Below are 27,874 nucleotides of genomic sequence, written 5' to 3' on the forward strand. Positions count from 1 at the left end.
CCGAGGTTGGATTGGTAGTTAAGATTTGAGACTTGGGAGTTTGCTATATCCGAGATCTATCTCTGAAATATCATAAAACTATCAATTCTCCTTTAAGCCCAGTCTAAACGAGGCTTTATCCTGACTTAAAGTAGGCCTTTTATTATTGAACCGTGAGATTGAGGTCTCAAGAACTCGTCGAGGGACAAACAAACTGATCCGAAGATAGTAAATCATCACAACATAGAAGATAGTAGGAACTAGGATGCAAAGACCTAGCTCAAGGTCTACCATGAGCCATTGGGAATATATTCCTCAAATCATGCGTCGGAACATTCATTAGAAAAACAACCAGCCGAAAATGAAGTTGACCATGTACTAGTATTATTTTTTTCAATATCCCAATGCCAGACTTCTGCTTCGAGCTTTGTAATTCCTCACAGTGAATTATTTCGAGAGAATGTCACTGCTAACAAAATCCATGCAACTTCCCCCCAAAACATAAACCCCTTGTGAAGGGGGGATTGGCTCCTAATCTCCATTCAATTGCTTCTTTCGTATATATATTTTTTTTTGTAATGTAGAGTGTCCCAGACTAGCTTGCGCGCACCTCATACTGATCCCTACAGTCCCTCCGACAACCGTTTCACACGCGTAAGGTGGCTCCAATAGTTGTTAATTGGCAAGGAGAATCGAACCTAAGACCTTAAGATGGAGCAAACACCAAGTCTCGGGTCAAGACCACTAGGCCAACCTCTACGGGGTTAATTTTTTTTCAACCTTCTTTAAAAGGTAAAGAATAAATAAATATTTCTCGCGGGTAGGTGAAACATTTTTTAGCTTTTTGAATTTAAATGGCAGAAACTCCTAATAACTCACTAAATTCCCCATCTGGTCCCCTACCTTCTACAATGGTATCACTTTATAACATGGTAGGTGAGAATTTAGTGACTTAGAAAAACCATATTTGGAAAACATTGAACAAATCATGTGATTCCTGTCCTCCTCAAGAATAAATTCTTGTGTAAGATGGTCGGTAAACAAAGCACATCCTGATCGCCTCTCAATTGTACTTTGCCGCCGCCTACTTTTGAAACAAAGACAGGGAGAATTAGAAATCCATAATTTTCAGATTAGGTTTTTAAAGAAGCTAGCATTGTAAGGTAGACTTAGGGGTGGTTCTATATTCGAATTTCGTAGTCAAAGGATTTTCTAAACTATGCGCAAACGAGTTCTAGCTTTAGAAGGCAAACGAGTTCTAGCTTTAGAAGACACAGTCGTCGATGGTCATTTTAGGCCAATATATACAATAATTACAACCGGACGCGATGTTGATCTAATGATAAAATGTAAATTTTGAGTTCATCATTATTGTTGCGAACTTCAAAGAACACACATCATGTCCATGGAAGGAAAGAACGTAACCAAGCTTCGGGTAAATTCATGGTCCTGTCTTATAAGCATGGGAAGTATAATTGTAGGTCTAGTCATACACATTATCACACCTAAAAATTTACGCATTGGATGACTATCATGTTTGGACAATATTATGGTGATTATGTCTGAGTATCACATTTTGGATGTCATGTGAGATGAATAAAAAGTGTTCCACTACAAATAGGATACATTTTACTAATACAGTGGTGACACATCACGTGATACCAAAAATATCGTTCTCAGATATGGTCGCCCAAATATGTACTTAAGCAGTGGTGACAAGTTCACTGTCTTATCTATATCTATATATAAAGAAGTATGATGAGATGGACACAGAGGCTAGTGTTCCAAGGCTCTCGACCCCTGTTTTGGGGGTCGGGACATAGCTAGTATTCCATCCAAGTTCCAATTGAAAACAAACAATGCTTTGGGGATCAGTAAAACGACAGAAACGAGCTTTCTTTACAAAAAAAAACTCCTCTTTTTGTTTTTCTTTCCAAAGTTATCAAAGACAAAGACTTATTTCCAAGTCCAGTTTCTTTATATATTCCATCCAAGTCCGCCACCATCACCTTCAAACACACTCTCGCTTCTCTCTCTCTCTCTCTCTCTCTCTCTCTCTCTCTCTCTCTACAATGGATAACCACAACCGGTTGAAACTGAAAATCTCCCGCTTCCTCCGATCATCATCATGCGGGTCTTGTAAGTCCCGAACCACCTCGGACGTCATCGCCCGACCCGAAACCCTCCCCCACACCCACCACCAGTACCAACTGATCGACCTCTTCTCTCCCAACCCCCACCCACTGCCTTCCATTTTCAGACCCAAGCCAGAACTCTTTTCACTACCCAAAGTACCCCACCCGAGCCCTCTTCTCACCCCACGAAAAACCGATGGCCCAAAATGCCCCCCTGCTTCACCCATGTCCCCTTTCATCGCATTTTCCGAATTCCAACAACCAGAGTCGAAACCCAGAAGAAAAAAGTCGAGAAAGAAGAGGAGTAGAGCAAAAACGACCCAGTTGTTAAAAAGGGGTAATTCCGACAATTACTATGATGATAGCGAAGCAGAGGATGATGACGATGAGAAAACGACTCTGTTCTCCTCCGTTTCTCTCTCCTCCGATTCGTCCGATTCTTTCAGGAGAAACAGAGTGAGTTACAAGGTGAACAGGCCGGTAACGGGGGAATGCGAGATGGGTTTGGCTCCATTGCAGGGGAAAGTGAAAGACAGCTTCGTGGTGAAGAAGCGGTCGAGCGACCCGTACGACGATTTCAGGAGCTCGATGGTGGAGATGATCATCGAGAGGCAGATTTTCGGAGCGAGGGATCTGGAGGATCTGTTGCGGACTTTTCTTTCGTTGAATTCGTATCATCATCATAGGGTAATCGTTCAAGTGTACACGGAGATTTGGGATGCTCTGTTTTCTACGTTGTCTTGAAATGTGGTTGTGTTTTTAGGGAGAATGGTTAGTAGTCTCTAGAGTAAGGATTGAAATTATCCAATCCACGTTGATTATCTTAGTCTTTGTTGATGGTAAACGTCGAGATTAGCCAGTGAAAGGCCACGCGTTGGATACGTTGAGCCACTGAAAATTTATTCGATCGTTAATTTCGGAATTTCGAGAGTAAAGTTGTTCTGTCACCTACTTTTCACATCCTATGCTTTTTATTTTTCCATTTTGACTGTTTAGGAGCGGAGTATAGAATGCATTTTGCATAAAGAATTATGAGAAGTGAACTAGAGAATGCAGAAATCAAGAATAGAATGCATTTCGCATAAAGAATTAAGTGAAGTGAACTAGAGAATGCAGAAATCAAGAATCACTTCCGAAAGAGCCTTTTGGATTCTGAATGCAAATTTAATACCACCCTTGCACATTCTGTTTATAATCCAAAATTCCATAACCTATGATATAGAATTTAAAATCTAAAGAATAATTGGCTCCCAAACATTTCCTTAATTAAGCTGTGCAAAAACTGGCCTGAGCATATGATATGAAGTTGGGATTTAAAGTTTAATTGGGCCTTTTCTTCGAATTTTACTATTGTCTTTGGGTTTCGAGAACAGAAAGAGGGAGAGATTTTCAAAGGATGGGCCCTGTGGTGTCTCTCTGGTTTTAGCTTCTCACATTACATTTACAAAAAATGCGCAAATCTCTCCCTTGCTCTTCGATTATATTTATTTTCCTCCACCAACAGATTAGTAAAAAATAATTTTTTTTTCGTCAGTCAAGGAAATCAACTTTTGTAAAGATGATCCATAAGTTAAGAGGAGACACTGTTTTTATCTGGATTGCACATGTTAGATGCTGACAAAACACAAGGGCTGCTTTGGAGAGAGAGATGGGAAATTAAAGGTTTTCTTGTCAAAAACTTTTGAAACATAATTTTGACCAAAGCTATTTTTGTATGTGAGAACGTAATGTTTAGTTTGATGCACTCAAAAGATCCAGCATTTTTATTGTTATGTCTATGCTTTTAGTGAATTTTTTCATAGTTCGGTTAAAAATTTTTTTTGGGTTCACTTTGACGGGTCTATTTAAAAAAGGAAAAAGTGGAGTAAATATTAAGTGGTCATGGGGCACCGCCTCGTAGAGCTCCAACCGCCTTCAATACGACATATTTTTGTATGGTCTGGAGTGCCACCACGTGGTGCTCAAACACTCCTCAACATTGCACATTTCTGTATATCTACAGAAACATGTAGTGTTGAGAGCTTAAGGTGTGTTGGAGCATCTCGTTGTGGTGCCCCAAGACCGCACCATATCCGGAAAAGGGACACCAAACCAAAAGTTTGAACAAATTTAATGAACTTATTTTTTTAGGACTGCCAAGCCATCAAAATGGTAAAACTCATGTCCCCAAGGTCCCTCTGTGTGTCTTGGGTTCGAGGTCCACAAGGGGCAGGATTGGAGTTTCAGGGTTATCGGAGCCTTTGAGCTCTCCATTATCTAACATCCTACTAACCTCCCCTAACTATAAAATATGGCAAAAAAATTGAAATTTACTTTTAGACTTTTAGTGATAATCATTCATTTAGTGTTTGGGCTAATTGGCCCAAGTATCCATCCTTCTAAGAGCAAGTACATCAGTCTCACTATTGAGGGGTTTGAGCTACCTTATCTATCCGAGAAACAATAAAAGCACCTTGCACCAGCACCAGTCTCGGTATTAACTTTGATAGAATTTCTCCAACCATTGTGCATCAGTAAATTTGGCTACGCACTGTTCAAAAGGTATTCATTAGTTTATTATTTCTGGATCTCACCTCTCTCTTTTCGTTTGCTTTTAGATTTATACCCAAAACAATTACTCTTACTATTATTCAACCACACACACACACATTTTATACATACATTCATATCTTTTAGTGGGATCCTTACACATATTAGAGGTGCAGTGTATGTGGATTCCGATATGAATGTGAGTGGTTTGTGTAAGTACTTGTGGTTGTAAATTGATTGTACCCAATAACACTATGAGTGTGGGAGACTCACTTTAAGATCCCACACACATGATTCGATCTATTCATTAATTCTAAAAATCTTTTTTGCTGATTAAAAAAATAATAATAATTTGAGTGATCTAAGTAAAAAATCAGCCAAATCAAATAAGTATAAGTATTTGATCTAATCTTTATATTTTTCATTCAGAATACTGGATCCTAAATTCTGAATGATTATTGAAGAAATGTTAGAGAATTATGTGCCCAATATCCCTTTGATCTAAACCGCAGATATTGTAGGACTTGTCGTGAAGAACATTTATTCAAATAATTATCTTGATTACCATTTAGAGAGATGGGCGCAAAACAAAAGAATACATATTTTAATAAAGAAAAATGATATTGACACTCCAAAAATTGATGCAGGCACTCCAAAATTAGTGTAACTCCAAAGCCATTTTTCTTTGTTTTTTGAAGTGTCTGCATCAATTTTTAGAGTGTTAATATCATTTCCCATTAATAAGTCATAAGTAAAATGGAGAAGGTTGTTGTACATCTGACACAAAAAAGTTGCCTAGGTAAAATAGAATTATGCCTTGTTTTTTTTTTTGAACAGGAATTATGCCTTGTTGGGTAGCTAAAATACCTACTCCTTGGTGTACATGCTCTGATCTCCTCTTCTCCTCCTAAATAATTTTCTATATTATAAAATAGAACGGGTTTTCATCAAAATGTCTATACATACAAACATAGCAGCCTCTACAACCGTTTGATTGTCGGATTGAGTGAATATTTCCTAATGTATAAACCTACAATAATGTAAAACTTTTGCTAACATTAAGGAGGATTTCCTTTTAAGATTTACACGTTTTCTAAACATACTTCTTCCTTTTCTTATTGATTTTGATTGATTTAATTTTGTTCCCCTTTTCGAAACCTGATTCAGTATTAATTTTATATCCTATATATTTGACTTCCTAAATAAGTTTAAGGTCAAATTTTATTGGCCAAAGAAATTCCATAATTGATTCCATGACCTAAATAAGTTTAAGGTCAAATTTTATTGGCCAAAGAAATTCCATAATTGATTCCATGATTTGGGCATCTATATTATAAAATACGTAATAATTGAATCCAAATTGACCAAAATATTTACAAAGGTCAAATTTTATTGGCCAAAGAAATTCCATAATTGATTCCATGATTTGGACATTTATATTATAAAATACGTAATAATTGAATCCAAATTGACCAAAATATTTACAAAAAGCATTCATCTCTCAAATTTTTTTTTGATCGGCAAAAGGAAGATATATACCCGTTCATGTTTACCAATGTTGGCTATTCTATACCGGAGCCACAAATCACCACTCTGAATGAACAGTAAATACCGTGGTATCTATCACATATTCGACTTATTCGATGAATATCATGTTCTCTTTATTTATCTCACTAGCTATTTGGAAAGGTTACAGTCAATAGAGCGAGAATTCTTGGCTATGTAAGTTTAAGGAAACTCTTATGTTTATAACAAGAATTCTTGGTTTATGTTATCTTACGAAAACTATTGTGTTAGGCGCTGTATTGCTAAGATTCTTATTTTTTTATACCTGAATGCAACTAATGGAATTACACCGGTTTGATAACACATGTTGTGTTAGACTATTCTAAGATTTGTTGGGAGGAGGGAAAAATTTTCACTTAACTGTTATTTGTAACCGTCTCTCATATGAAGTGGGATATACATGCACATACATGGAACTCGGTCCATGTGAGATAGAGTTAAAAATAACTGTTATATCCAAAAAAAAATCATAAAAGTACAATTTAATACTATTTCATTTAGATTGTATTTAGAATACGTCGCGCTGTATCTTCAGGCACGGGCATCTACTAGTAATATATATATATATCCAGACCCGGGAGTAAATGAGCCAGGAATTCCAATTTCGGGCCGCTGCCATCTTTGTCCAATTTTTCCAATCAGGCCCCTCGGTGAGATAGCCTGATGTGCAATGGTTAGGGGCATTCCTGTCTTTTCCCTTGTTTTGTGGTGGGACAGGGTACTGTTTTGCTATTTTCCAAATTACTAATATGGGTTTTCTAACTTTTCTACAATTTCGGTTGTGTCCCCCAAAAAGGTATGTTATTTTGTCTTCATGCGCTCGGTATTCCAAGATTTGTTTAGGGCTATTTCCGTCTTTTTATCCCCCTCCTCTGACAGATAATGCGTATTCTCTGGGAACCTCACCCAGTGTCTCTCTTTCTCTTCCAGGGCAATTGGAATTGTTTTTTCCTGAAAAATTACTCTAGTGCAAGAAAAGTTTGGATCAAGAACAGAAAAATAGAGATTTAGCGGATGGACCAGGGGATGAACAAAGAGAAAGTGAAAGATTTAGCTTCACAATTATATGCTGCAATGTATGTCTTTTGTACATATACTTCATAGGCAGAGTAGTTTCTGCCCACCTTAACTTAAGCTGCTGGATGCGTTCTCTGTCATTGGACTCAAGCTGTGCTTGAAGACACACTGAATCTTCTTCTTAAGAAGAGGAAGGTAATGGCAAAACTTTGACAAGAAATACATTGACTAGCATAATTGCCCTTTAGCAATGATGTATGAACCTTTTTATAAGTTCTTACGAAAAAGTTAACATGGACATTGATTTTAGATGGTAATTACCTCTGTAGTTAAACTTCTTTGCAGTAATAGCAGCTTAAAGAAGAGATTGAAAGGTCTATGTCACATAATTGGCTTTGCTCTTGCCTAAGTATAACATGGGGGCCAAGTTTCATGTAGAATGTCGGATGAGTTTGAACAAATTTCTTGCTGTTTTGTGGGCGGTTTCTTCTTTCTAAGGCATTTACTGAGTTTAACTAGCAGGGAAGAAAAAGGAAGAGGGGCAAGGTGACATAGCGTGCAAATACACACCGCCACAGATTTCATTTCTTAATTAAGGGCCTGAGGTGTATTTCTTTTTTATGCTCTCGAGTTTGAAAGCTGAAAATGGGCCATCTATTTGCCTTGATTGGTCTATGTTTTGGACATAGACTCTTTCTGACTATTAGATACGGAGTATTTTTATGTACTCCTAGCGTTCATGATAATAGTGAATTTAAAACTTTTGCTCTTAATTGCAATGCCAGCATTCCCAAATTGGTACCTTGGCCAATCAAAAACTTGATGAAGAGGAGCTATCCAAAGACTTCTTTGGCATATCTATTTAAAAACTGAACGATATTAAGCCACGTCTCCCCCTCTCCTTTCCTGCGCGTGGTTCACAGAGAGAGAGAGAGAGAGAGAGAGAGAGAGAGAGAGAGTGTGTGTGTGTGTGCGTGTGTGTGTATTGGGGGTTCCTTTCGTTCCTCTGTGCTGCTTGCAGCCACTGGACTGAAGTCAAGAGAAACTTCCATAGAAAGATGAGTGATTCCATTTAGAGGTAGAAATTTTTTTTTAATTTTTTTTGGTTCTGGGCAAAAAAAAAAAAAATCACTGAAAGGAAAACACACATTAAATGGACCAAGAGTACAACAGCATACGCCACCCGAGATCCAGAATACTAGGAAGACAAGACGCCAACCAATAGAATAAGGAACAAAGGAAAATTAAGAAAAAATGCCCTATCCCAAACACCCAATAGCTTTGAAACCCAACCAAAACCATGTATAATAGAAGATACAATTAGAACAAACCGATGCAAGACAAAAAACACAACCAAATCTCACACCCCCTTAACGCCCACGGCCAAAACAACCAAACAAAAGGACCGAGAATGGCTACAAGATACCACATCTGTATTTTATTGAAAGAGATACCATAGTCTGGGCCGACCAAGGGGTAAACCCTGCAAGTCCGCGGGCTTAGACAACCCCCAACATGGGCCAACCAAAAATAATAATAATAATCATAAACCCAAAAAAATGGGGCTATGTATAGTTTCCATTTAAAAAAAAATTACAAACCCAACCAAAAAACAATTAGGGATATGCATGTATAGTTTCCATCCACTTCCAAAAATTATGGTACATAGAAAATGAGTACTTGGATAAATTAAACTACAATGATTTAATTAAAGAATTTCTTTCAAAAAATACAAAAAGAAATTGTTTTATTTGAAATGGCCCGTGCTAATCATAAAGGACTATAACCGAGGTTACATTTGGATTTTGATATTTTGATGTAATTCAAACCAAAATCACAATGAAAACTTGATTTTTTTTTATGAATAGTTAATGGGCAACCAAATTCTAGAACAGGCTTGGGCAAACAAAATATCAGGACCAACACTGACCAAAGGTGCAATAATGTTTTGCTATGCATAATTTTCTTTGAGTACTTTTGGACCATATATCTTTAACTACCGCAAACTTTACTGCAATTATGCTACTCCAGCATCTGTAAATAGACTACGCAATATATAATTTGTACGTAAATCATCCAATGTCTTTGCTACTTTAATCAATCCATATAATGTACCTTTATAACTACTTTCATGTCCTTCTCTCAGTTCCAACTTTACCATTAGAAACAAGACTAATCTGCCCTAAATCAAAACTTATTCTCTTCAACAAGCATGACATTCGAACTTTACTGGTATTATGTTTATTCAGTGTCTGTAAATAGACTACGCACTATGTGGTCCGTATGTGAATCATTTAATGGTTTTGCTACTTTGATCAATCTATGTAATATATCTTCCTACCTATTTCCATAGTCTTCTATTGCTTCCGGCTCTAAAATTACAAACAAGACATATCTAGCCTATATCAAAATTTGTTCCCTTCAACGGACATGCATTCGTGCTGTGCACGAAGGTGAACCTAGTCCTTTTAAAAGGTTTAGACCATATGATTGGGATGATTCTTTGCGGACAGAAGTGCCAATAATTTGTCTTTGTAGATTGCTGCATGTTGGGGCATATTGAAAAAGAGAAACTATTCATTATTGTATGAGGTTAGGTACATGCATCCTATTTTTGTGTCCTTTTACTAACCAAACTTCATAAATTAACCCATAACCTATGGTCCGATTCTATGAATTGTTAGATAAGACGAACAAAACATGCGCCCATAACCTATGGTCCGGTTCTATTGTATTAGATTAAGTACTTCTTGTGAGTTTGTAAGTTTTATTCTTGTAGTTATTGTTGTTTTCATACACTTTCATGTAGTATCTGTCTGAGAGTTGGAGACCGGATGCTAAAATCTGGTCCCGCTCTGCCCTGGTCTAAACTAGATAATATATATAAAACAACCTTTTGCATTATACTAGAACTAGAAAGAGTGGATTTGTGAATGAATTATTATTCTTTGAAGGAAAAGTGAAATCAAATGGTACCATAGAACCCCAAAAAGATATGCCTTACTTGGCAGGGGAGCAACCCCCAAGAGATAATCTTGTTGAGTGTCGTGGACTCGTGGGCGTTAATTAACCTAGTTGGGATTCTCGTCCCTCATTGTGTTGCCATCATGCCTTAGCTTCCCTTTAATCGTTGTAACTTCTTCAATGATTCATAAAATTCTTTCTTTGCCGATAAAAAAAAGAAAAGAAAATATGCCTGGCTTGGCGGGGCATATCTCTTTAAAACGATACCAAAGGTTTAATACATTGGAAAGTATGTATGTATCTTTCTGCAATTTCAAGCAACCTTAATTTGGAATGTGTAGCCAGGTTGCAAATGCAGATTCTCTTGAGAATCATACGTATGAAAAGAATTCCTCGATTTTTTTCGTGTCTATCACTTTCATTTTCTTCCAATTTCAGTTTCTATCATTTTATCGTTTGAATCAAACAAAAACAAAAGCATTTGCAAACAGTCGTATGTACCTGAGATGAACTGAAAACCAAGAAAAGACTGATTCTTACCTTTGGAAGGAGTAGAAAATAACCGAAAACCAAGAAAAGACCGACTCTTACCTTTGGAAGGAGTAGAAAATCCAGGTTTTCAAACGAACAAACTTACTTTGCAATCGACGAAAAGAATCTTCATAGTCTATTAAATTTGTTAACTGCACTGTCTAACCATCCAAGATCAAAGTTGTCCCATAATTCTTGCCGCCTCCTTTTTTCTGTGTTGTGGTTTTGGAAAACCAAAATGGCAGCAGAGGCTATTCTGGGTATAATTGCCCAGAAAGCTGCAGGGTTAGCTGGTAATAAACTCATCAAAGAATGTTCTCGCTTGTCTCAAGTGAAAGAAGACCTCTGTTGGATTGAAACTGAGATGAGACGCATTCAATCCTACTTAAAAGATTCTGAAGCTATGCAATTGAAAACAGAACGAGTATCCGACTTCATAAGGGATACGTGGGACCTTGCTTATGATGTGGAGGACATCGTCGACGCATACTTTCCCAAAATGAGATTGAGTAGGAGTCGATGTTAACTTCAGGACCCTAAACTAGCTCGGACATCTGGTTATTGAAAAAAAAACAGCACGTCCCTCTCGGCCTGCACAATTAAAAATGCATGCTACACGTGCAATTCTCCGCCTGCACAACACACAATACGCACTCCTAGTAACGTAATGTTAATTTTAAACTTGGGAGAGAGAGAATATTCCTAGCTTGCCCGTAGAATTTGAAATGGTATTTGAGGCAAATTGTGAGCTCATAGTTCACTGCGTGTAGCCGTGTGTAACTGAGAGACCGATTGCTTCTAACAAATCCATGCGTTTGAGTTCTTCAAATTGAATCGAACGACAGAGACGGTATATTTGGGCTTGGATTGAGCGGTTTCTGAAGAACAATCTCGCACAGTTACTCGCTAACCGCCACTATGTCAAAGCCTACGAAAAGGTCAAAATACTAATCCTCTGCTTTCCATTGGATTACAGTCTTTGCTCTCTTGCTCTGACTACTGGTTTCAAGTTCAATCAAGTGTTGATCCGACTTCGTTTCGTTTATCATGGGCAAAATATTACTACAAAAAGTAATTGAAATTCGCGTTATGGATTCGTTCTTTTGGATTTGAAAGAAAGATAATTTGCCCTTTCCGCGCTCTTCACAGCAATCAAACAGACGGTAATAAGGTGTTTGAAGATTAAACTTGCTACCGCTGTTTGATTCCTCTTTTGGCCCTCTCTTATAATTTGGAGTAAACCGCTCAACGGTATCAAATTTACCGTCGAAGGGTCGTTTTCAGGAAAGTTCAAATTTTTGGATAGTAATAAGTATGTTTCCTTAAAAGCTACATTACCTGGGACCCTGTAGTGCATCCCTGCACTACAGGAGTGTAGTGCAGTATCCGAGCCGTTCAAAAGTGTTTTCAATGGTCTAGATTGTTGGGATGTACAGCTGATGTGCTACCCTCTCTCAGACAACTCTAGTTCTCTCTGATCCCTCTCTCAATTCCACACCTTTCTACTCCTACACTTACATGTATATATACAAGAAAGGTGAAACAAAAGTTCAAAGCTATTTAAGGCTCAGACACGCAAGAATCAAATCGCCGGAATCCGGCGCCTAAAATCTCAGCTGTTGGTGGCTAAGATCTTTGACTTTGGGACCCCTCTCATCAATGGGTAAAATCCAACACTTACTACTTCTTGTTTGGTTTAAGTAAGCCCAGGAGTCCAAACAACTGGTTCGAAGTGTCCTTATTTCCAGTAGGTTGTTAATTTACACTTTTGGAAAAACCAATATGTCGTAATTTTTGCGATCTTCTGCATACGTTTTTTTAAGTGACTCAATTTGAGTACTTAACATACGAGCTTGATTTTCTTGGTTAATTGCACAATTGGAATGACAGAGAATTTAAGCACCTGAGGTTCAGTCCTTAGATTTCGAGCAGTTTGGAATACTCCAACTAATCCTTGATTCATAATCATGATAAAGAGAGAACCGAATTTACTTATTACTCTGGGGAAGTGCTACAATACACACCCCTTATTTGGGTGTGTATCATATGCACCCTTATTAAAATACACCAAAATGTTATGAATCCCAAAATGTTACGAATCTATTACTAAAAAGTTACGAATCATATTGTTGAAAAGTTACGAATTTTTAGTATAAAAGTTACGATACGAAATAAAATGTTATGAATGACCGGTTCTACAAGTAATTTTTTATGAGGTGGCACAATATGAACCACACAATAGGTGCATTGGAAAGTATATATGTATCTTTCTGCAATTTCAAGCAACCTTAATTTGGAACGTGTACCCAGATTGCAAATGCAGATTCTCTTGAGAATCATACGTATGAAAAGAATTCCTCGACTTTTTTCGTGTCTTTCACTTTCATTTTCTTCCAATTTCAGTTTCTATCATTTTATCGTTTGAATCAAACAAAAACAAAGGCATTTGCAAACAGTAGTGTGTACCTGAGATGAACCGAAAACCAAGGAAAGACCAATTCTTACCTTTAGAAGGAGTAGAAAATCCAGGTTTTCAAACGAACAAACTTACTTTGCAATCTACGAAAAGAATCTTCATAGTCTATTAAATTTGTTAACTGCACTGTCTAACCATCCAAGATCAAAGCTGTCCCATAATTCTTGCCTCCTCCTCCTCCTCCTTTTTTCTGAGTTGTGGTTTTGGAAAACCAAAATGGCAGCAGAGGCTATTCTGGGTATGATTGCCCAGAAAGCCGCAGACATAGTTGTTAATCAACTCATCAAAGAAAGTTCTTGCTTGTCTCATGTGAAAGAAGACCTCCTTTGGATTGAAACTGAGATGAGACGGATTCAATCCTACTTAGAAGATGCTGAAGCCATGCTTCCGAAAACAAAACGAGTATCCAACTTCATAAGGGATATCTGGGACCTTGCTTATGATGTCGAGGACATTATCGACACATACTTTCCCAAAATGAGATCAAGAAGGAGCCGTTGGGAGGGGCTTCTTGGGTGCAGCAACTTGACAACTGCCCGTCGCTTTGCTAAAGATGTTGAAGGCATCAAGAAAAGGGTGGATGACATCACAAAGGCCAGAGAAACTTTTAAAATTGATGAAAGCCGCCGTACCCGAGAAGTAGATACATGGGATCCAAGACGAACTTTCCCTCACGTTGATGAACCAAATGTTGTTGGTTTCGACGATCTAATCAAAGATTTGGCGCAAAAAGTCCTCGGCGGGGATTTACATCATCGCATGGTGTCTATTATTGGCAATGCTGGTCTGGGAAAGACGACTCTTGCCAGGAAAGTTTACAACTCTGTTCGACAGCATTTTCGCCGCTCAGCATGGATTTGTGTTTCTCAACAGCCAAACTATAAAGAGCTTTTGCGAGACGTAGCCAGACAGGTGGGCTTGGAGGAGGAGAAGATAGAGCAGGATGTTGAGGCCAACCTGTTTGCATTCTTAAGCAGAAAAAGGTACGTGATAGTGATAGATGATATTTGGCATACCAAGGCATGGGATGCTTTAAAGGTTGGCCTTCCTACGAATTCCGAGAATGGGAGTCGAACAATACTCACTTCTCGGATTACAGACGTAGGTGTACACGCAGGTGGGGTGAACTCTATTCTTGAGTTGAAACCCCTAGAACCTGAAACCAGTAGGGAACTATTTTATAAAACAATTGTATTTGATACCCAAAACACTATCAAAATACAAGATTCCCCGCAACTAGAGCACATCGGCGAGCAAATATTGGAAAGATGTGGTGGCGTGCCGCTAGCAATTGTACTAGCGGCAGGTATGCTAAAATTAAAAGGGAGATCCGAAATCGCATGGAAAAGGGTATTAGAGGGCTTCCAGGGAATGGGTCAAGATAAAGACGAATGGCCCGATATCTTTGCCTTGAGTTACATTGATTTGCCTCTATATCTCAAACCATGCTTTCTATACTTGGGACTTTTTCCAGAGGATAGTGAAATCAGGACGTTCGAGTTGATTAATTTATGGGCTGCCGAGGGGTTTATTAGAGGTAGTGGAGTGAGAGAGGTTGAGGAAGTGGGAGATGACTACCTAAACCACTTGATAGCGAGGAACCTGATTCAAGTTGTTCGAAGGAGGTTCGACGGAAGGGTTAGAGTTGTCCGAATTCATGATATGTTGCATAGTCTTTGCGTCAGGGAGGCTAATGAGATTAATTTTTTTAACATTCATACGGATGCGACGACAAATTGTAACGCTACCTTGAAGTTACGTAGAGTCGCTATCCATGATGGTGACAATGGCCACTACCTTTATTTAAATCCGCAAACTTCCCATGTTCGTGCTATGTTGTGTTTTCTTCGTAAAACCGAATGGAACAAAAGTGTTACTAAGAATCTTCTCTCGGACTCCAAATTTCTTCGAGTGCTTAGAATTGATGACGATTATATGCCAAGGTCCCTTTTAACTGAGATTTGCAATTTAAGGCAATTGACTTACCTTAAATTGAGTTCGGTGAATTTGGTAAGTGTAGAACTTCCTTATGCCATAAGCAATCTGAAAAGTTTGCTAACTTTGGATCTTCGAGGATTATGGTGTATCTACCTTCCTGATAATATTTGGAGTATGAATCAATTAAGACACATTTTCTTACCCGATCTATGCTATCATCTTCCAATCCATCGTCGGGTAAATTGCTTGAATTTGTCCCATCCAGTTGAATTTTCTTTGACAAATCTCCAGACCCTATATGGGTTGCCTGGTGACATTTTCAAGGCAGATTGGTTGCATAACTTTACCAATTTGAGAACCTTGCGAGTCTATAACCCGACCAAAGATATCATGGAGGTATTAATTATGGATGTGACACCTGTATCACACAAGCTTGAAACGTTGAGGTTGACCTCATATTCGGTGGAAGAATGGGAAACTAATTCTATGAATTTGTCTCGATATGAGAATCTACGTAAGCTACATTTGGAGGGTATAATGATGAGGAAGTTGCCCCAACATGACAAACTGCCCCCAAACCTCACCAAGATTACCCTTGAGTGGATTTGTTTGGAGAAGGACCCAATGGAGACCCTAAAGAAACTACAAAAACTAAAGATCCTCAAATTGGGCTTCTTTTCATACATGGGGAAGAAACTAGTTTGCTCTGGAGAATCTGGTAACTTCCCTCAACTCGAAGTATTGGAAGTTGAAGGCTTGGACAAGTTGAAGTTGGTGGTAGTTGAGGAAGGAGGAATGCCAAGACTCAAGGATTTCCAGATCATCCATTGCTATCCAGAAACACGAATCCCTGATGGAATGAGAAACATAATGAGGACTACCATATAGTTGGATTCGATCGAAAAATACTAAGGTATGACTATTTATAAAATAGTACTCTCATTGTTATTTATTTATTATAATTCTGTAGGATCAAGCAATTACAATTTTATAGCTGTATATGTCACTTTAAGTTTGCTAACATTTCTCAGTCTAGTGTTTTGTTTTTATCTATTTTGCTACAATAATATTTGTATTACTACAATTTTTTTATAAATGTAGTATTTGGTTGCATATATGCTGCAAGTTTTTCTTTCCTCGGAGAAACATTCCGGTTCCAAGGTGAAGGGGAGGGAGTTTCAGCCCTCCTACTGCAATATTGAATTCTTAATTAGCTTTTTTTGGTACCTTTCTAGCAAAGGAACTTATTTTCACACTCTCCTTTATCCAAATGCACTCCATTTCTTTCTTCTTCTTTTTTATCTATATGTCAAATTAGCTTACTCTACAATGTATAAAAACAAGAACTAGGAGTTAATATTGGAACGAAAGGATAGCTATATAGTTCCACATGGTGGCAACGACAAAAAAACGGAGCACGTTTTCATAAAAGTGAGCGCTAAAATAATTTTTATTCTGATTATACTGTAATTTAAAAATACTTACCAATGTACAAGATTAATGGTATTATTATCTACTTTTTTCTCAGAAGAAAACGAAGAGTTTAAATTCTCTTTTTGCGACATGCTAGTGTTGTAGACAATGGACTTACTCTGTTTTCTCTCGTTCATTTCACAGGGTGACATAATAATTCACATGTTGAATATAAAGGCTCTTGATTCTTATCTGGGACCTGTTTGTTCAACAACGTTGTTCTGCTCTTGTTATTTGTGTGATGTATTCGATTGTTGTTTGGTTGATTTGTCCTAACAAGGAGTGTGTGTATATATATGGCTTTGTAATTTTAATTTTAATACTTCTGTTGTGGTTTGAACTAATTATCAGTATCCAATAAATTGTGTATTTGTGTGTGCTCTACTGTTATCTCGGATACGGATTCTTCTGGCATGAATTCGAAACGAAAACAAGAACGTGATATCACGTGTCGCAATTCGTAGTGTAGTTTCTCCACTTGATTCACTAAAACCCGCCAACGTACACTAAAGCGCCACGACCAACTGAGGTCAGCTCAATTGGTCAGGACTCTTATATCTCAGTAACTATCTTTTCTTACATGTTTGTGTTTGGTATTTAATTTTAGTTTACCCACAATTTGATAATACTGTGTTAGATTTATAACATTCCCAAATATATGTGTGTACATGTGTGTGTCTCTATGTGTGTATGCGAGCGCGTGTGTGAGAGTAAATTTGGGGTTTCGCAACCGTCCAAAAATAACGAATCAACCTTTATGAGTCTTTTTGAATCTTAAGGATTGAGATCATTTGGTCTACTTGCAGGGCCGACTCAATAGTTTTTAGTGCCCAAGACCTAATAAAAAAAAATGTGCCCTAAAGAGTACTTAATAATTTTTACAGCAACAATCACCATATATGTTAATACGTTTTTTTTTTGTGAATTTGATATTCAAAGTTAAAAGAAAAATTAAAACAGACAAAAAATTCTTATCAAAACATTTATGGTGCGTTTGAACTTTGATCTTGAGTCACTATGCTTAAGTAGTTAAAAATATAAGAGGTGTAAGATCCATCATTTATTCTGACAAGTAACTGGTCGGGAATCCGGTTGAATACGTTATGTTTTGACGACATGTCGCGATATCAGCCGTTTGTTCGGTGCCTATAGCAATTTTATTGGAGGTGTACAGCAGACTTTCCTAGATTTATAATGGTTTAAAATTCTCTTACGTATTAGCGATCTCTAAAATGATCTCTCTAATGAAATGTCATTCAACTCATTAATGGCCGAATAACGCAAGATCTTGGACTTTATCAAAACGAGTACTTGAGATATCCCACCAAATTATGATTCTATTTTAGCTAATGTGAGGGAGCATTGTAATCTTTAAGGATACGATCACGATCATGGTTTTAATTCTTCTTCTTTAAAAATAAAAAATACGAGTTGACATTTTTTGCTTCTTGGTATCGACTTGATTCGTTTGAAATCTTCTCTCCTATCTCCCCCTTCACGAAACAGTACACCTGTCGCCTTCAAGAGGTTTGGTCAAATGGTCGTGAGAAAACAACTAAAGAGATTGCCCATCAAGACGGATCCAAGTTTGAATTCCACAAAGGCCAAACATTCGAAATCTCAGGGTCACCGGTTTGCCCGGTCATTAACTTCAGAGCCCCTAAACTAGCTCGGACATCTGGTTATTAAAAAAAAGAAATTTTATAATCAACCCAATGGGTCGACAATAGTAGGTGTGTGAATGTTTATTAAAGAGTATAAAAATAAACAGAAATACACATTTTCCTTGCTTTCTAGTGTGCTTATCGTCGACCCAGTAGCTGACAATAGCAAGACCGTTAAAAAAAAAAAAAAAAAACAGCACGTCCCTCCCGGCCTGCACAATTAAAAATCCCATGCTACACGGGCAATTCTCCGCCTGCACAACACACAATACGCACTCCTAGTAACGTAATGTTAATTTATTGAGTGGTGCTAGGGACACACCCACTTTTACACCCAAACACACACTCACCCTCACATGAGTGGTGGGCCCCACACACACACTAGTGTGTGTGTGTGTATGGGGCCCACCACTCATGTGAGTGTGGGTGTGTGTTTGGGTATGAAAATGGGTGTGTCTCTAGAATTATTGTAATTTTAAACTTGGGAGAGAGAATTTGAAATGGTATTTGAGGCAAATTGTGAGCTCATAGTTCACTGCGTGTAGCCTTGTGCAACGGAGAGACCGATTGCTTCTAACAAATCCATGCGTTTGAGTTCTTCAAACCGAATCGAACTACAGAGAGATCGAACATGTTGGGCGGTATATTTGGGCTTGGATTTAGCGCCAAATGGTTAGTTACGATCCTTTCTCTCTCTCTCTCTCTCTCTCAACATCAATCAATCTATAGTTGTGCTTGAAAGTCTCCAAACCATCAATTCTGAATTCTTATAACTTCAATTTTTGTTATTTTTGAAATTGAGATAGAGGGGGAGAGAGGAAAAAAAAAGGGGACTAAGAGAGCGAGAACGCGGGAAGGGTTAGAAATTTTGAGTGTGAGATTTTTGTTTGTTTGTCCTATATTTCTAAATTTTTGGATTAATTTTAGTTATGCTCTAAAATTTGGATTCAAAAAAGTATTTTCGTGCATAAAACGGGAACACTTTAGTCCAAATTTGCATGGTTCGATCAATCTATTTCGAAAAACATAACTAGGGTTGTGCACGCTTCAATGCAGAGAAAAAAAAAAAATGCACGTATGTTGGTATGTTGATTTGTATTGTGTTACGCAGTAAATCGTTGATTAAGCCGATAAGAGCACGAATCGATGCGCGGCGGAAGGGGAATGAGGCGACGGAGCGGTTTCTGAAGAACAATCTCGCTCAGCTACTCGCTAACCGCCACTATTGCAAAGCCTACGAAAAGGTCAAAATACTAATCCTCTGCTTTCCATTGGATTACAGTCTTGTTCTCTTGCTCTGACTACTGGTTTCAAGTTCAATCAAGTGTTGATCCGGCTTCGTTTCGTTTATCTTTGGGCAAAATATTACTACAAAAAGTAATCGAAATTCGGGATATGGATTCGTTCTTTTGGATTTGAAAGATAATTTGCCCTTTTCGCGCTCTTCACAGCAATCAAACAGACGGTAAAATAAGGTGTTTGAAGATTAAACTTGCTACCGCTGTTTGATTCCTCTTTTGGCCCTCTCTTATAATTTGGAGTAAACCGCTCAAAGGTATCAAATTTACCCTCAAAGGGTCGTTTTCTGGAAAGTTCAAATTTTTGGATGGTAATAAGTATGTTTCCTTAAAAGCTACATGGGACCCTATAGTGCATCCCAGCACTACAGGAGCGTAGTTTGGTATCCGAGCCGTTCAAAAGTGTTTTCAATGGTCTAGATTGTTGGGATGTATAGCTGATGTGCTACCCTACAGGTCCCCGGGTCCAAGAAAATCAGTGTGATAGTTGATATTATTGTGGTTTTGTCCCTATTGAGGCAATAATTTGTTTTCTTATTGTTGTGCTTTATGGGAGTCACACACAATATATGAGAGGAAAAAACTCCGACTTTGTATTAATCGACTAAAATACAAATCATGAAAACCCTCTCTCAGACAACTCTAGTTCTCTCTGATCTCTCTCTGAGTTCCACACCTTTCTACTCTTACACATACATGTATATATACAAGAAAGGTGAAACAAAAGTCCAAACCCATTTTAAGGCTCAGACACGCGAGAATCAAATCGCCGGGATCCGGCGCCTAAAATCTCAGCTGTTGGTGGCTAAGATCTTTGACTTTGGGGCCTGGGTCACTCTCAATTGGGACACCTCTCATCAACGGGTAAAATCCAACCCTTGCTACTTCTTGTTTGGTTTAACTAAGCCCAGGAGTCCAAACAATTGATTCGAAGTGTCCTTATTTCCAGTAGGTTGTTAATTTACACTTTCGGAAAAACCAATATGTCGTAATTTTTGCGATCTTCTGCATACGTTTTTTTTAAGTGACTCAATTTGAGTACTTAACATACGAGGCTGATTTTCTTGGTTAATTGCACTATTGGAATGAAAGAGAATTTAAGCACCTGAGGTTCAGTCCTTAGATTTCGAGCAGTTTGAAATACTCCAACTAATCCTTGGTTCATAATCATGATATAGAGAGAACCGAATTTACTTATTACTCTGCGTTCATCTTCGCAATTCATTTTGAGAAATCTTCCGGTCTTCATCTATGGCTTGTTAGTCTCGTGATCTAATCAGTGTTCTTCATGCGAGGAGAAGCAGACAGAAGAATATATCACTGAACTGAACTGCTTGTTACGCTATGACTTCATTGAGGAGGCCTGTGTACACATATTAAAACAGCTTTCAGCTATGCAGAAACGAAGGTCTGTGCAGATAATAGTGCGCTCTTATTAGACACTTTACAATTTACTTCTGTTTGTGTAAACTCTTTGTGTGTATATATCGGGACTCAGCAGCCCTGAGAATCGGGGCAGGATGTATCAAGAAAGTGGATTGATTGCAATCGAAACATCATGGGGAAATAATGTGACTATGATATACTCCCTCATACTGTGTGCATGGATAGAGAGAGTATTGCATGAAACTGAATTACCCAAGATAATAAATGGATACTCTTTCTCTCTCTTTTTAGCGGCAATAAAATGGATACGCTTTATAGATTCATGCATAACTTAATGCTGAAATGGGTGAAAATAAAGTTTGATAACTTGTAAACTGTATGTAGTGTCCTCGGCGTATCATCTTCAGGTCATTATTATTTCTTTCGCTCTTATGTTCAACGACTTTTGCGTTTGGACATTTTTCTGGGAATGGATGAGAAACACCGACGTGCTAATTTAGCTAGAATTCAGTGACACACAGACACAGAGGGACAAATATGAACACGTAATGAGATGATATCGCACGTCAGTGGCTATGCTTCTCAAGTTAAAAGATTCTTTTAAAGTTTCAGTCAGGTGACGTTAGATCGAATTCATTTGTTTTGATGTTAATATGCTGCCCTTGTCTGTTGTTTTCTTTCCAGTGAATGCCCCGACGAATGCATAGAGCCGGTGGGGACCCTGGTGTATGCTGCCGGAAAATTTCCTGATTTTCTTGAATTACGTATGCTCAGGGATACATTCAAGGAGAGATACGGAAAATCTTTGGAACGTTTTGTAAATCAGGAGGTGAGTTCTTAAGGAATGCACTCTGCATACGATACTTAACAAAGCAATAGTTTTGCTTCTACATCTAACCAACTTAATGTCGTCGTCAGTTTGTTTCGAATTTAGCCTCCAAGCCTACGGTAGAGAAGAAAATCAAGGCGTTGGAAGACATAGCATTGGAGTTTTCGATAAAATGGGACTCGGAGGATCTTAAACAGAAGTTGGCTAATCCCTCTGCCTCTGGGGACTCCAAGGGTTCTGAACAGAAAATGGCTAATCCTTATGCCTCTGGGGACTCCGAGGGTTCTGAACAGAAAATGGCTTATCCCTGTGCATCTGAACTCAGGATGACTAATCCCTCTGCATCTTGGGATTCCAGGGTTTTTGAACAGATGTTGGTCAATCCCTCTGCAACTGCACAAGTAACCCCTTTCTTTCTTTCTTTTTTCTCAATTCACGAATGGTCGTATTGCGATTAACTTTGCATCGAAATCATGGTTAAGACCTTGTTCAAGCCTGAGTTCTTCTGCACTTCTCTGATATTTTGCAGGTCCAACCTAAGAGGCACGGACCCTTTCACTACGAAGACGATACAGAGAAATCACCCAAGGAGACGGAAACTCTCACGATAATATATAAACGAATGACTTCGTCGAAAGATAGGAATGAGCTTGCTGGCGACAAATACAGAGTGAACGTAGGCTGCAGGGATGTAAATCTCTCAGAAAGCGAAAAGTTGGACCAACGGTACTCAAGAAGTGAAGATTTAACTCGTAAGGGTCGACTATCCATAGGTAGCGGACTATCCTCAGGTAGCGAACAATCTAGCCCAACGAGAGACAACTATGACATTATCCCCCGATCAAGAGGGAAATTCACTCAGTTTAACAATGAATTATGGTCATCAACTGGGAAGGAGGAATCTGCTGCAAAGATAAATGGAAAAAGGACCGAATTCGCCAATGGGAGATATGCTCCCGTGAGGCGCACAACGATAGTTTGAACCCTGGAAACGATTACGGTCAACCGCACACTGCAAACATGACGAGCAAAGTTCAGGAGGAAGAGAGGGATACGTTGAAGCCGTATTCCAGTAAATTGTTTGTGGTTTGAACTTATCAGTATCCTATAAACTGTGTAATTTTTTTGTTTTTGCTCTATATGTTATCTTGGATACGAGTTCATCCGGCATTTGGAACGGAAATAAGAACGCGATACATAATGTGTACTAAATTGTAGTGCAATATCGGTCGATCGATATAGATTGAGATTACAATGCAGTAATGTACTTTTTTGAGTGATAACATTCATCTTTTTTCTTCTTTTGTGGATATTTTATGTGTAATATGACCAATTTTTAATCTCATGTCGTGCCGAAGCATTATTCTTTCTAGATATATGTGGTAAATTTCGTTTTTTTCATGATTTTTATAACTGAATAATACCGGAGTAACAATTTTGTAGACGGCTTTAAGTTTCTAAAATTTTCGGCTTTAGAACAAAAATGTTCCATGTCGGTCTTTCTCGCATTTTTGTTAGAATATTGGTGTCAATTTGATGAATTGTCAAAGGAGTCTAACAAGTAAGATATTGTGATCAAAAGCTTGAAATTAATACATTAAAAAAAAAAAAAAAAAAACAAGTTTACTATCTTTTTGTTTGCCTTTTCTGAATTTTTAAAATGATACTAGTCCATAATTTTTACTTTCCTTGTTTTCTCTACTCGAGACAAACGGTTTAATCCCAAATATTTTGACAAGAACCTAAAACAATTCACCATATACCTAGAATACTCGCTATCTGTAAAATTAATTAATTTCGTCCAAAATCATCTCTTTCTTACATAATATATAGCTAGGCAATTGAATAGATTAAGGAAATTGATTTTAATTAGGAGGCAAATCCCTTATATTATGCATATATCAGGTTGCAAGATTCGTCTTTGAAACAAAAAATATATACTTCTATATAATATTTCTCCTAAAAAGTACATTATGGACATTATTGCCCACTCATATCATTTGATTTTGATTTAGTTGTCACCAAAAGACTCTCCAGAGAAAGAATCAAATGTGCTACATTATTTAATGTAGTATTAAATTCAGATCTAATAACCTCGTAGATAAAAATAATAATATAAAGATTCTCATTATTTAATGTAGTATTAAATTCAGATCTAATAACCTCGTATATAAAAATAATAATATAAAGATTCTCTTAGAATTTGTTCTAACGACCCTTGAATTTTCCACATAAACAAGCATTGAGAGTCAATTTCACTCTCCCATTTTGATAATCACACTCTTTTTTTCGTCTCACATGTAAATTTACATGATTAACCTTTCACGAATGAATTTTGTACACATGAAAGGGTAATTTACTGAATAGTGAAATGGTATGTCAATATGGAATATGGATGTCCCACAAGAAGGTGGATTGGGGATACGATCTATGCAGAGGACTAACATTTCTATGTTACTACTATCTAAATTGAAATCTACCTTACAACATGATAAAAGAGGAGTACGAAAATCTGCGAAAATCAACTACCATAAACATATATATTTCTGACCATGTCAAAAAAAAAAAAACATATATATTTCAGCTTTGTTTCTCCCCATGACATGCTCTTGATGACAGAGTGCGAAAATCAACTACCATAAACATACTCTATATTTCAATTTTATTTCTCCCCATGACATGCTCTTGGCGACAAGATTTATCCCAAGTCCACCCTCAAATTTCAGACCTTAATGTAATTAACCCAAAACGTAAGTTTTTCTTGAAGTTTTTTTTGCTCAATCGTCAAACAAATTAGGCTTTACTTATTTAATTCTTCCCTGAAAAACATGGCGATGTCATTTTGCCCCCTCACATTTTTTTACTAGGAGAGTAATATCTATTTTATCCTTCTTGTAAGAATTCAAAACCAACGCCGTCCTTGCCGTCAGCAACTAACGGGAACGTGTTACGCGTATAACCTAAATCTAATGTGGAAAGTCATATATATGACCAGTCAATTGAATAATAATAATCTCTTGTGAGTTTGTGTACGGTTCTGTTTGATTAGAGAGGTCGCTATAATCGATGATGATGATCACATCCAGACTTGCTTTGGCACTTAACTTTCCTTGAATCATCTGAACAATATTCTTCTTCGCATCCCTTTCCAGCACATATCTATTCTGTCCAGGACTGATAACTGTAGAAATCGCAGCTCGAAATTAACCCCATCGATCGCTTCAACCAATTCTTTTGAAGAGATGATCACACAATTCGTCACACTAAGACTCTCCGCTCTCGGCTCTCGTTTTTAATTCTCATTTTATGTTTTCACTTTCAATCCTTGCTTTCGTGAATTTTAGTAGTTTAAAATGTTTTTAAAGACGTTTTTTCACGTTCGTGCTCAAGCACGCGCACACAAATTATGTCATCACTTAGAATAAGATCCTCTCCGATCATTACCCCAAATGTATGGGTTCTAATTAAAATTCCCCAACTCTCAGTCAATTTTTTTCCACTCAAATCTATATCAAATTGAGTTATGTTCAAATCAAGAATGACTAATTTTCACTTAAATTTTACGAGGTCATTTTCTGCCTCTCAAATTTATAATTGTGCTGTTAATGAACCATTTGCTCAAATTTATCCTTAGCTGGTTTGACGTTGGAGTGCATCATATCAAATTTCAGCTCAAGTTTAAACATCGGTCAGGGCTGGAGATGCTCTCGTGAAACACAGATATATACCCAATGTTTTATGATCTTGAAACCCTTCAATGTCCCCAATATTTAAAATGTTCAGTTTTCGTAGGATTCGAACATGCGTGTAGAAACTTTATATCCATCTCAAAACCAATTGGCAATAAACATGCGTGTGGAAACTTTATATCCATCTCAAAACCAATTGGCAATAAGTGGAGAGGTCCCAGATGTTATTAAGTGATCATCCATTCCACTCCCAAGCAATGTGGGATTCAATTCCTTAACATCCCCCCTCACGTGCAGCCGCGTTTAAGGTCTGTCACGTGTGGCCACTTTTGGGTCCTATCATCGTGCAGCCTTTTCGCTGGTCTGTCATCGCGGGGTGTAGATTGTGAATTTTATAAAATATGGGATAGAACGGGCCCCGCTCTGATACCATGTGAAAACTTTATATCCATCTCAAAACCAATTGACAATGAGTGGAGAGGTCCCAGATATTATTAAGTGATCACCCATTCCACTCTCAAACAATGTGAGATTCAATTCCTTAACAGATCACATGGTTTTTCCAATCATTAACTTTAGAATTCTGGAATTGATCGAGGTATGCAATGCGGAAACTTACCCGAATATCGAGTTAAAAAATACGTATATATGTTTCATAATCGTGGGTCTTACATGCCATATGCGAAGTCTATAAAAATCGAACTGTAAACATCCAGCGTATTCTTTGCATAGTACTGTACATGTTTGTGTGTGCAATGGGCATTACTCCTCTTTTTCCCCACCGACACAACGATTCTGCCCCGACAAGGTCCAAGCAGTTGTTGGTCTGTTGGTCATCACCGATGCATGCGATCTATCTAACCAAGCATGTTGCCTCCAACTAGGGGTGTAAACGAGCCAAATCGAGCTTCGACGAGCTCGAGCTCGGTTCGAATTTTAACAAGCTGAGCTTAGTCATTTACTAAATGAACCTCTTTAATCGAGTCGAGCCTCCTTAATGAGCTGAGCTTTTGTCAAACGAGCCGAGTGAACGAGCCGAGCCGAAAACTCTAGCTCGAGCTCGGCTCGTTTAGTAAACGAGCAGAACCGAGCTGAGCTCGCGAGCTGCTCGGTTCGCTTACAGCCCTACCTCCAACCATGAAAGTGCCTATTCTTGACAAATCTGCACCAAATTAAGACTCTTTTTTTTGTCGTAGTTTATACATAAACAGAGTATAGGGGAGTGAGAGTTGGTGAGTTATTAGATTAGTTACTTAGTTCACATGGGGTCCACCGACTTTCATAGCCCCGAACTCCACCCTCGCACCTCACAGGGCTCGAACTCATGCCTCCAATGAGAGAGGAGGGTGAGCTTACCCGAGACTTTTTTTTTTTTTTTTTTAATCATCACTTACCCGTGACTTGACCAACCTCCAAAGGAGGAGTAGTCTTCCAACTGGTCACTAACTATATTCACCCAACCCAGCTCATCCGCACGCAACATAAAAATCCTATTCCCCAAAATATTTCAAGTTTAGTCTAAGGTGAGCGTAACTGCGTAAATTGGCCCGAACATCTAAATTAGTACGGTAAACTTATTGAACCCAGCTACGTTGTTCAAATTTAGACTATGTGTTCAACAAATCTTTAAATGTACACCGCATTTAACTTTTTCTTGATTATCACGCGATCTCTAAGAAATAAAATCTAACGAAATTGAATTGAGGTTGGTGCGTTCTGAATGTTTGTTAGATTCGCGCAATATTTTTTGGATTAATCATCCGTTTCGACGAGATGAGTCTAAAAAGTAGGATTAGATATTTTCCATCGTTTGAGTATGGACGACAATCTCATCCGAACTAATCCGCACTGTTTGGGTAATTTTTAACGGCAGGTTCGTGTTAGTTTTTGTTTAGTAGTAATATAATTTGAAAAAATCTGCGAATTCCGGTTCATGTTCGTTTTATGCAATATCCGCACCGAAATATGAAATTCAAATCGAACCCAAACCGAAATAGTATTAACATAAATACGCTCACATATACATACACACAATTAAAAATTCGGATTTGGGGAAAACTGAACCAATTCTAAAATCGGATTTTGGAAAAATCGAACCGAATCTGGAAATAAATCTGACCGTCCAAAATACGTTTTGACGGTAAGGATTGCCAACAAATACTGCCACAGGCCCATGTGGTACCCACTCGGCACCCAAAAATTTATCTCCTGGTTAAACAATCTACAATACAGACATATAGCAATGTAAATGATACAGATATATTTCAAAGTGAATTTGTATCATTGATTTGCTAGTGAAGGCAGAGGTTCGAGCCTCACTAGAGGCGAACTTAAAATTCAAAGCTATGAAAGTCCTTTGATCTTTGTTGACTAACATAATAACACATTGCTTCAAGAAAG

The 27,874-nt window shown here is 37.9% G+C and overlaps 3 protein-coding genes and 1 long non-coding RNA gene across 4 annotated transcripts; all 4 read left to right on the top strand.

The window, feature by feature from the left end:
* The first annotated feature begins 1,953 nt into the window (after window positions 1–1,953).
* LOC131320165 (transcription repressor OFP8-like) lies at window positions 1,954–3,061 on the top strand. Its single transcript, XM_058350761.1, has one exon. It carries the CDS (start codon window positions 2,052–2,054, stop codon window positions 2,856–2,858), a length of 807 nt encoding a protein of 268 aa, XP_058206744.1. The 5' UTR covers window positions 1,954–2,051; the 3' UTR covers window positions 2,859–3,061.
* Window positions 3,062–7,381: 4,320 nt separating this feature from the next.
* LOC131320166 (uncharacterized) lies at window positions 7,382–8,005 on the top strand. Its single transcript, XR_009198140.1, has 2 exons — window positions 7,382–7,421; window positions 7,572–8,005. It is a non-coding gene; the product is annotated as an uncharacterized LOC131320166 (long non-coding RNA).
* Window positions 8,006–13,229: 5,224 nt separating this feature from the next.
* LOC131320167 (toMV resistance protein Tm-2(2)-like) lies at window positions 13,230–16,989 on the top strand. The gene is made up of 2 exons (XM_058350762.1): window positions 13,230–16,048; window positions 16,753–16,989. Exon 1 carries the CDS (start codon window positions 13,414–13,416, stop codon window positions 16,021–16,023), a length of 2,610 nt encoding a protein of 869 aa, XP_058206745.1. The 5' UTR covers window positions 13,230–13,413; the 3' UTR covers window positions 16,024–16,048; window positions 16,753–16,989.
* A 1,759-nt stretch (window positions 16,990–18,748) lies between these two features.
* Window positions 18,749–23,074, top strand: LOC131320168 (uncharacterized). Its single transcript, XM_058350763.1, has 6 exons — window positions 18,749–18,944; window positions 19,384–19,516; window positions 20,875–20,978; window positions 21,641–21,785; window positions 21,875–22,186; window positions 22,315–23,074. The coding sequence occupies exons 1-6, from the start codon at window positions 18,904–18,906 to the stop codon at window positions 22,765–22,767; spliced, it is 1,188 nt and encodes a 395-aa protein (XP_058206746.1). The 5' UTR covers window positions 18,749–18,903; the 3' UTR covers window positions 22,768–23,074.
* The last annotated feature ends 4,800 nt before the right edge of the window (window positions 23,075–27,874 follow it).

This window comes from Rhododendron vialii, chromosome 3a (assembly GCF_030253575.1).
Source record: "Rhododendron vialii isolate Sample 1 chromosome 3a, ASM3025357v1".
NCBI lineage: Eukaryota > Viridiplantae > Streptophyta > Magnoliopsida > Ericales > Ericaceae > Rhododendron > Rhododendron vialii.

Coding starts and splice junctions, on each gene's coding strand:
- LOC131320165 (XM_058350761.1), top strand. CDS start 2,052: ATGGATAACCACAACCGGTTGAAACTGAAAATCTCCCGCTTCCTCCGA.
- LOC131320168 (XM_058350763.1), top strand. CDS start 18,904: ATGTTGGGCGGTATATTTGGGCTTGGATTTAGCGCCAAATG. Junction 18,945..19,383: donor CTTGGATTTAGCGCCAAATG/GTTAGTTACGAT, acceptor TGTGTTACGCAG/TAAATCGTTGATTAAGCCGA. Junction 19,517..20,874: donor ATTGCAAAGCCTACGAAAAG/GTCAAAATACTA, acceptor GAGGAGAAGCAG/ACAGAAGAATATATCACTGA.
- LOC131320167 (XM_058350762.1), top strand. CDS start 13,414: ATGGCAGCAGAGGCTATTCTGGGTATGATTGCCCAGAAAGCCGCAGAC.